The sequence below is a fragment of the Fusarium musae genome, chromosome 2 (genome assembly GCF_019915245.1).
Source record: "Fusarium musae strain F31 chromosome 2, whole genome shotgun sequence".
NCBI lineage: Eukaryota > Fungi > Ascomycota > Sordariomycetes > Hypocreales > Nectriaceae > Fusarium > Fusarium musae.
In genome coordinates this window covers 1,798,815-1,809,241 of record NC_058388.1, presented here as the reverse complement: position 1 = coordinate 1,809,241, position 10,427 = coordinate 1,798,815, and the positions used below count along the sequence as shown (strand labels likewise).

The 10,427-nt window shown below is 48.1% G+C and overlaps 1 protein-coding gene across 1 annotated transcript; it reads right to left on the bottom strand.

Annotated features, from left to right (window-relative positions):
- Nucleotides 1–8,110: 8,110 nt before the first annotated feature.
- J7337_002509 (uncharacterized protein) lies at nt 8,111–9,979 on the bottom strand (the record flags this gene model as incomplete). Its single annotated transcript, XM_044820236.1, has 2 exons — nt 8,111–9,209; nt 9,261–9,979. 2 exons carry the CDS (start codon nt 9,977–9,979, stop codon nt 8,111–8,113), a joined length of 1,818 nt encoding a protein of 605 aa, XP_044684536.1.
- Nucleotides 9,980–10,427: the final 448 nt, after the last annotated feature.

Genomic DNA, 10,427 nt, shown 5'->3' with positions numbered 1-10,427 from the left:
CATGGAAAGCATTTAGAAATACTATGGGGTAACATAAAGACCTACCAAAATTGTGGGAAACTCTCCCTTTCATCTTCCCAAGACTCTGTCCATTCCCGTTCACGTTCACGCTGACTGCGACCGAGCTTTTGTGGTGTGTGCCTTCGTGTCATGACGGGCCTCTTGTACTTCGCAGGATCGGTTGCGGTGACTGCTTTTCGGACATCGGTCGCAGATGAATTGGGCAGACCGTGGCCCGACTTTTTTCGGCTGTGATGCATCGCGTGTAATTGAACAAACAAAATATGAAGGGATAAGGATGGAGAACTTGGTTAAGAGAAAAAAACAATCCTCAAAGGATCCTGAGAGATGGGGGGGGCCAGGTGATATGATATGAGTACAGCACCAGTATAGCCTTCACCGTCGGTACTCGGTACCACTGTAAATCAGTGGAGAGTGTAGATATTTAGGGCAGTTGGGGCTGCTGCGGTCAGGTTGAGAAACGCCCCTTCAGTGTGGTTCGACTGCGGGGGGGTCTTATCGAGGCACTAGGCTCCAAAGATCCCCTTAACCTACTCCTTGATTCGATCAACAAGGGGTAGAAAAAGGGAAAAGGTTGCAAAATTTTCCTTTGAGCTTGACCGCGTCTGGAGAAATTCCAGAATTGTGTGATAGCAGGGTGCAACAAAGTGGCAAATTGTGGTCGAAAACGCGCATGGGCATGTGCAAGGACGACAGGGCGATAAATTCCCCGAGTGCCTAGTAGTGTTGTAGATGGAGACGAACAATGGTTGAACAAGCTGAGACCAACTGACTCGAAGTAGAGCAGAATTTCCTCAATGAAAAGAATGTCCGGTAGGTGAAAGACGAATGGCTCAATATCAGTTTTCTTTTCTGTTCGAGATCAAGTTGGGAAAGTCTGGGCAGTTTAGATCTCGATGAGACGAAAATTTCCTCCTGGTGAAAATCCACGGATGAGAGTTTGACTCAATAATTCGTTACCGCCTAGGAACCGGAACGTTGACGAAAGATCCGCCGCGTGGGGTAGATACCGTGCTGTAATTTGTTCGGTCACGGAAGAAGGCGGTATGTATAAATCGGATGTCGATTCGTAAAGCCAAACAACAGGAACCAGGGCGTGTAAGTGTCATGTAAGCCAATTTTAGCCGGATTAATAGCCAGTAGTTGATGGGCAGTTTGAGAAAGAGCCGCTTTATTAATAGCGTTTATTGCTGAGTTTGTTCCTTGCGAAGCTTGAAGGCATACAGAAGAGTGACAAGGTGGGTATAACTGGCTCGATGAATCCGAGAGACAGCTTGTGGTCTCAATGGAACAGGCGGGATGTTGGTTTCTTTCAGGTGGGCGAGGTCGGGGCACACGATGCTAATAAATAGGACAGAGTTGGAGACACCTGGTGACTCGGGCCTTGGTTGTCGTGATTGATTGAATGTATGAGTGAGCGAGGAGCCGAAAGCGGAGATGCAACGCCCGCAATAAGTCAGCCAATAACCTGCCGCAATCGACCCGGAAAGCTGCGACTATCGGATTGCGCGACAGCTGGGATAATAAGGCACGATATAGGAACTACTAAGCAATCCCTAGGTATGGAGACGTATGCGTAAGTCGCGAGACAGACGCAATGCGTGAGTGTTTAGTAAAAAGGCCGGAGGATGTACCGTCTGTCTCAGGCGGACTGATATGATGTCTGCAGACGTCGTCACACTTTCAGCAAACGTGATATTATGCCCGGAAACAACGATTAATGAGGGAGGAGGGAATGAACGCTTAGTATTGTCTGTAGACTGAATGATGGATGCTGACCAGCCGTCTCACAGGTAGGTTGGTGAGATTATGAATGAAAGTGGAAGGCTCAGATTCAACAAAGGATGTTGGGGTTGCCAGCTCAGCTATCTCTGGGGAAGAGGGCTCTCTTGTATGTGGTCGCTTTGCTTAGGTACCTCTGTAGGTAGGTATGTAGTTGTTAGGTGCCTAGGTAGATAAACAACCTCCAGCGATGATGGGGGAACGGCAATAGGGTTGCATTATCAGCTGCGAACCAGGGACTTGTCAATGTGCATTGGCAATAGAGCAACAGAATAGGTCATTGTAGCGCATCTAGTGCAAGAACGGCACATGATGACCTTCTTGACAGAATCAATCAGCCATATCTCGTCATCACCACAGAAAGCCATGCCGCACCTCAATAAGGAAGGCTCTGCTTGTCCTTGTGTTGAATCGCGGATGGGCGAATGCCAGGCACACGTCTATCTGTTCGAACACTTCTGGGTGAAAGTGAAGCCGGCTGGTGGAGTTACCTCACGGAGTAAGGAGGTATCTTTAAGCGGGCGGGGGGCGTCTGCGTTAGAGAAGTACTCGTTATCTTCCATTGGCATTGGCATCCTTCCAAACGGTCTTTTTCCAAGGGTTCAAAAAGTGGAATCGCTCGCGGAAAGTTGAGAGCAATTCATAGCCCGCTTTGATTGTCATTGTGTCTCGGCTGCCAGGATGCGGGCCAGCTGACGATGGCACAATCGGTACTCCGTCACGATAGTACAAACCTCACAATAAGGCAAAGCGTCTTGAAAAAAATCATTACGTGGTGACCAAGTCAGGATCGAGTCTAACTGAGGCAAGTACTTACCTAGGTTTTCTTGCCTGAGCGAGTTGAACTGAGGAAACTGGCCCAGGATGGTTGACCCCTGAAGATACGTAGGTACCTTACCTATCCGTACTACCTAAGGTAAGGTAGCTACCAGGAAGGTATCTGGATTAGTAGGTACTAGGTACTTATCTAAACTTTCAGGTCACCGTCTATATCCTACCTACTAAGTACCGAAGAGAATGAAACCCTGGAGTGAGGGACAGAAAAGACATAAGCAGGCGGCAGAGATGAGATAATATATAAATGAAGGTAAACATGTTCTAAAGCCGTCAAAATATTTCTGTCATCCAATATTGGAGTCCCAATGAAGGGCCAAGTAGGGGACTATCCACCCATGAATTGTTGCTGGGCTATCTGTACCGTAGCTTCAGGCACCAGCCACAACCTGAAGCCCACAATAGGTAGCTCCCATGATACGGAACTTAGTAGCTCCTGTCCACCGTACGAGGCACGTTTCGCCGTCTCGGTATGTGTCTTGTCGGACTCTGGGTGCAATTGCATCGTAACGCTCCATCAATTACGCAACAGAAGTCAGTCTGGTTCCTGACATACCGCTAATCCAGTTTCCTGGCGCCCACCCTAAATGACGTTCTTCCCAAGTGATTCTCCCGAGAGCTTCGCGGGCCGGCACATCTTGTATGTGCGGGAAGAAGGCCGCTAAGCCAAGGAGGGGCGTGAGTTCTATACTGGTACATAGCTGTCTTGATGATGTGCATCCCTAACATCCAATGAGCGATGCACGCGTGAGAAAAGCCCCCGAGAAAGAGGCAGAAAGTACCTATTGATCAAACTGCCTAGACTGCCTACCAGACAACCCATGTGGTGCTCCCAGAGGGAAACATGTGTGATTGTGTGGCAGTCGTCGATCTACAGTATGGTCCTCGCATGGCTAACCTGGCGAATATTTGACACAAGTGGAGATTACGTAGTTCGTTGTGCCCATGGCTGCCATGATGAGTATTCCAACCCATGTGGTCGTATCTACTCGGAGCCTTCAAGGTGTCTGACGATTACTGGATAGTAGCACCATCGTTAGATTCGCACTAAGTTAGTCCACCGCTCCAAGCTTCTGTCATGTCTAAGCCAAGGACTCCACTACCCAAATACAAACTCACTTGTAGGAGGACCTACCTGAATGGAAGTTCACGAAGCCCGGGTCGATCTTGTCGATTCGCTCTATCATACGCTACGTGACCACGCATTGAAGCAAGCGCATATAGGTCGCATCAAGTCGATGAGGCAAAATTGTCATGCTATGCTGTATTCTCCAAACATTGTCTGCAACGACCGAGCCTAGAGCCCCGCCGTGATGGACAGACACTGAGGTTACAAATTCATCAGCTTCCCCTCTTCATGGTCTCTCGCAAGGGGCTTGACTCTTGTCGTTGCCTCGCCCCTTGACCATCCGCTATCGGCTGGTCGCGGGCCATTAGCAGTACTGCCCTGATCCGCTCTCTGAGTGAACGGTTCACCAGCTTGGCGAAGTGCCTAATTGTATGAAGCTGTTTCCCCGGTATGGAGGAGTTAGTCTGTGGGGTCCAGTCTATGGACGCCGCAACTAGAGCTCTATCTGGAGGGTTGATGAGATACTAAGCCGAATCAGTTTATGGAGCTATATCAGACTAAAAATTGATTGAATTATTACGCAGCCCAAGTTAACTGTTCGCTCCAGCGAACTCGGCCTCGAAACTCTTACTTCGTTGCATTGGATACAATCGAGCATTTCGATGCTTAAAGGGCTTTTTGTCACACTGCATCTTTAACCGCTGTGCACGACAACCAGAGAGGCACCAGGGCATCTAGGCTTGAGAAGCCGCGTGGGATGTGGGGAACTTCAATCCATGGATGCCAGCATGTCCGGGCTCCATTGACCTCACATCGTGCGTTTCGTCTTGGCCCAGGAACTGATTCTGTTGGCCGGCTCCTGTCAACAACTCCCGCTAATCCGGGGCTTGTGACTGCAATTGCATGATAGGGAGGATCAGATGCAACAATCCTGTCAAAATGAGGCCCATCAGTGCCAGATCTCTATGAGCCCTGATTGTAACGGCCAGTCAAAATCTGGGCACAGCTTGAATGTTGCAGCCAAAATAATGCATCCACAGCTGCCACTGATAACGATGAGAGCATGGAACCTTGCATGGGGGCCATAGGTCAGGGTCGTATTTTATGTTCACTAGGGTTCAAGCGTACCATGGCAAGCCAATTACCTTAGCTTATTTGTTTGGTGCTTCTCACCTTTGAGGCAGGTATTTTTCGCTTTCCTTTCCTTGCATCCAATGGAGCATTTCATGTAAGGACCCGCCTCTTTTTTCACCTTCAAGGTCAAGAGTCTCCACTTGAGGCTCACCAACAAACAGCCCACGATGCTTCGGTTTTGCGGACTCGCTTAATTATTAGCAGCCCCCTTCGCAACTGTATCAAAGCCAATAGATACACCACGAAGCAATGACATAGGTAATCCTTTTCTTCCTCTTCTGTGTCTTTATTTGTACGAGTTTCTCCAACCAAGCTGCTGCTTCACTATGGCAGATTCATTGCCGCCCAATCCAGAGCGGTTTATCAAAGACCCATGATCCCAGTCACGGTTTGATCGCATTATTTGACACACGGGCCAGTCGTTCTCGCACACTGGTTCAACCGTTCAAGCTCAGTCGGATAGCTTCGGCGCAAACGGGATGATCCAGTCTGCCTGTACGGAAGGTTAGTCGTGGAAAAAAAAAAAAAACCTCTTCAGCCAACGGCCATTCATAGTAGATAACCATTCGTGTTAAAAGCGCAGCCATGCACCCTGAGCCGCCGACAAAGGCGACTGGAGAAGAGCTCAAATTTAGTGCCTCTTATCAGTACTCTCTCGAGGCAATGCTGTGTAAGTCCAGGCATCGGGTGAGTGTTCAAGCATTAGATGTGATACTACTCTGCATGGCTCGGGCTTTTATCGACATTATCTGAGGTTTTGTTTGAGGTATATATGAGGATTCGAGTTTAATAATATCGTACGCGATTGACCGCTCTTGGTCAAACACAAGGCGTGATCTGCGCTGTGTAGCGAAATGCTGCTAATCTTGGCCTACTATACTAACGGTTGCTGGGCTAGAGGGTTTGTTACCGTGTGATCATGCTATGGATGTTAGTGATGATGCATTGAGATTTATATCACTTCTTGCTGACTAGAGGCCTGCCTGTGTTTGATACGGACAGTCCAGCCACACTAAGATCTTCTGGTGTCGCAGCGTGCCAAGGTTATCTGCTTTCATTAATAGGTAATGGTTCAACTGTCCCCGTGGTCAGGGTTTTGTCCCCAGTAGCCACGCGGCTCACGCTCATAACAAGTACACTCTGTGTATGACGAGCTTACAACTACCTATCGATCCGCATGTATCTGGACTCCATTGCTTGCCTATTTCTTACCTGTCAATGTCTCCCTTCCTAAGTAAAATTCATGATGGGGGTGAAGCTGTTAGGGCGGTAGCCTAACCGTTGATCTTACCTTTATCGATGACGGGAATGGGCGGGCGGGAAACTCTGCACCCTTATTCTAGTCTTCAATGTAGATCACAACCTATCGTCACTTCGGTGCCATGGTGCACAACCGAAGCATGAGCCCCCATGTTATCAAATGGCGAGATTTGGTACTTCGCTGATGTAAATCTATGAGTCGCTATGTTATGACAACATTAACCCATCACGCCATGTCACACAATGCTCTGGCTCACTCACTATACGTATGTAGGTTCAACGCTTCGGCGGCCCGAAGACAAAACCTAATACAGGGTCATTGTACAGAGTAGGGATTTTACCATGGCATCATTTAATACGCCAGAGAGTGATGATATCACACAACCAGAGAGGTTCGTCGACGGTGAATTGTGCTAAGTCTCGAAGCAGTAGCTTATGAGTGTACCACACCTCGAATATAGAAAGTATGAGTGATACCTGAGATAATAGCGATGGGTCTTTGTCAGGCTGATATCTCGCCGGTTGGCTTGCTATCGATATTGGGGAAGGGATTCAACTCAGCTTTCGGTTTGCGGGTTTGTCAGTTGAGCCTCCTTTCTCGAATAAACATTGTACAAGACGGGAACTAATAAACCACGAGAGCCGCTCTTTTCAAGACAAATGCAGCATAAATCGGGAGCTTCAGGTTCTCATCCGGTGTTTCCATTCAAGGGTTAAGTGATCGGGAGACAATCCTCACAATCCAGTCATGATGAAATAAATTGAGACCTGTAGAGCACACAATCTTGCGAATTTCAAAGAGACTGCCACAGCTGGGTGGATCACAATTGCACCATCTGCCATGATGCGACAGGATCAGCCGAGACCTTGAGAAGCCATGACAGCTGTGACTGTTAACGAGGCGGTGAATGAAGATTAAGAGGCCGTCATAGCTGGGTTTCTGATTGTACATGGCCTTCCATTTGACGCAAACACGCCACGACTCACTTCTTACTCTCCAAGTCTCATGTTCTTTCCTCTCAGCTGAGTGACTTCGTGTCTGGAGCAGCAATCATTGGTAAGTCTTATGCGATTCCGTTGTGGTAGCATAAATGCCGAGTCCCGATGATGAGGTCTTACGAATCTGTGAAGGCAAACAGGCCAGGGAAGATCATTGATCTTAACAGGACGGCCTTACTAATGAAGGGCTTGATGACTTGATCGTAGAACAAAACTGTATAGACATGGGGCTACTAGATAACAATGTCAAAGCCCCTTCCACTGATATCCAGTGATCCGCCATAAGCCGAATCAGACTCCGTGATTGAGTGCTCTTTCACTTGCACAGAGTTTTACGGGTTGGAACCAGGTTGGTGATAGTACCTCAAGCTACCTTACCTTACTGTCAGTACAAAAACGAGACATTCCCATCACAATCAACAACCAAGACATCGAGGTCGAGGTGCATGATGAAAAAAACCTAAGTTCTGATGATGGATTCATCTTGTCTTTATTTCTTCTGAAAAAGAAGTACTCAGCCGTGTTTATCCTCAGCTTGTGTTTCTCCCATTGCATTATCTTGCGACCTGATCACTGGTTGAATATCAAGGTTCAGGGCAGTAGCTAAACAATCGTATGAGACCAATTTTCAATTGTATATACATATTGACACAGTATATGATGTCTTATATTATCTTGGATTTGGAACAGTTACTTTATTCTATTCTATTACCTTGGGGCATTGGCTATAGCTTGCATGTTACTATGTAAGCATAGGACTTTTGAACGAAAATAACTGATTATTTAAGAAGACGATTACTTATATTTATGACCTATGAGGGAGTGAATATGACCCTGGAATGCCGAAGTTGGTGTACCATCAAATATCCCGCTTGCTTGATTATGCTGTTCCCTCCCAATACTCCTAACCCCTGCTCTCGTAATCCGACATTAAGAAAATCCAATACATTCAGCCTATGTCCTCGGCAAAAGGAGAGTTTTTTGTTCTGTTTTCTCTTTATGAAACACCAGTCATGGATGATAATACGTCTGGTGGACTGGTTGTCCAGGTGCGTACGAAGTGCGACGGTCTGCCGCAAGTTCCTGCGGTGCACCGGGAGGAAAATACTCTGGTCCATTCTTCGATGAGTTAGAAGCTATTGTGCCGTCATAGTATGGAGGACTTCCGGGGGAATGGCCTTGGTCCGGGATCTGCATCATGCTCACTTGGGGAACCCATAGGTTTCCATTTGCATCATATTTGGGTTCAACCGCCGAAATCGGCTCTGTACGTGGTGAAACGTAAGATGAATCTTCGAGATGCCCAGATGGTAGTTCCACTGGCGGTCCTGAATGTGACTGGGCAAGTTGCGGGCCCGTATAGCCCACAGGGCTTGAAGTGGTGAAGTTTGATGACTGTGGACTCCAGGGGCTAGCGGACGGTTGGTTCGAGGCGAAAGATGGATGTTGGGGATGATGGTAGTCATAGGATTGAGTCATCGGCTGCTGTGACCCAACACGTTCTCGCCGACGTCGATGCTTTCGGATGAGGCAGAAGCATGTCACGAGCACGGCAATAAGAGCTACAGCTCCGCCAGCTGCGATACCTGCAATGGCACCAGTCGATAACGTTGCTCCACTTTCATGATCTCCAGTCTCAGTAGGGCCAGATACATCTCGGGTTGCAGTCCTTGATCCTGCCGATGCCGTCCGTGTCATGAGGGCTTTCAGATCTTGGTGGTCGAAACCATCGGCTGGTGCTGTCTTGGTAGCTCCGCCGTTAGAATTTCCTCCCACAACTGAAATAATGTCAGTGGGGACGGCATATTTGGTCAATTCGGGATCGTAAAGCATCCAGGGCGACTTGTCCTTGTTTTGTCGCCCCAGGGACATGTCGTGTAAACCCCATTGGTCCGGAACATCGCAGTCATTTGTCAGGGGGAAGAAACCACCATGAATCAACATCTGTGCCTCGTTCACAACGTTGCAGGTAAAACTGTGATGAGGGTAATCCCCAGTTCCGTTTCCTTCGGGATACATCTTGATCCATGTGAAGGTAGGGAGTGTCAGGATATAAATGTCATCAAATCCAGAACTTCCTTGCTCTTCACCAGCTCCCCCATATAAATAACTGAGCATAGTCAATATATGATGGCACTTAAGTTGATAATGATGCACTCACATATTGTAAGAAGACTGGTCCTTGGTCCACGTAGCGCCTGCGCAAAACCGTCGACGTGATTCCGGAATATCACCCGTTGCATTTTGGAAATAACTTTTACCGCTCAGGACATCATAGAGAATAATCTGATCCATTGGTTGACCTTCCCAACCACCATGTTCGGCGGCTCTGATTCCGCCAAAGTAAACAAGCATACCACCGTCTCCGGCAGGGATATGAACCATCACACCCTCGGCGCGGCCAATGTCATCAGGACCAGTGTCGTTGGACCAACTGTTCGTGTCCATCTCATATCGTAGTAGGTATGATGTTGGTATCTGGGGAGCGTCACCCCAATCCGCATCGGTCGCATTGTTCATCCATCCGCCATAGTAGTAGGCCTCTCCGCGATCCGGAATGGACAAACCAGCTCCATAACTGAGCCCGACAACATCGTCTGTTCTAGAAACTCCCATGTTGTCCCACTCATCATTTATGATATCGTAAGCATAAAGGTCGAAGTCCCAAGGGGTGACGCCATTGAATTCGCCGCCAAAGAGATAAATTTTCTTGTTGATAGTATCAGGCCAAAAGATTCCACCACTTACATCGGGAACCGTGGAGTTCTTGCTCAGGTTCGCGTATGGTTGGGGCATGCCTGAACTGGCTACGTTGCTGAGATCATGGTAAATAAAGTAGGGGTCTATAGGAGTATTGGTCAATAAACCGGCCGTCGACATTACTTCGACGGAATCTCGCCACTCAAATGTGAGAGACTGAGTAGGGTTCGCATACTGGAGAAGTTTTGTGGTGTTCCAGAACTACCATCATAGGTAACCAATCCACCGCCAATGTAAAGTTTGTCGTCAACCACAGCACTCTGATGGCCCCATCTTCGACAGAAATTTGATATGGGATCTCGTTGTTGCACTGTGAGGTTGACGCAAAAGAACAAGAAGAATAGAAGGACCAAGCCCTGGCGAATTTGGCTGGCTGGAGAGATTGAGATCCACATCATGGCGGCCACCTTGATGCTACATTTACTCACTCTCTCCCGGCCTGTTGGATGATCACGAACCGCGAGGAACGAAGAGGTATTGAGACCTGGGCAATCGTCGTCAAGAAGTAGAGCAATCGCAGAGCTGACGAAGAGGAAGGAAAAGTCGGCAGCGCCAGTGCTAACTGCTA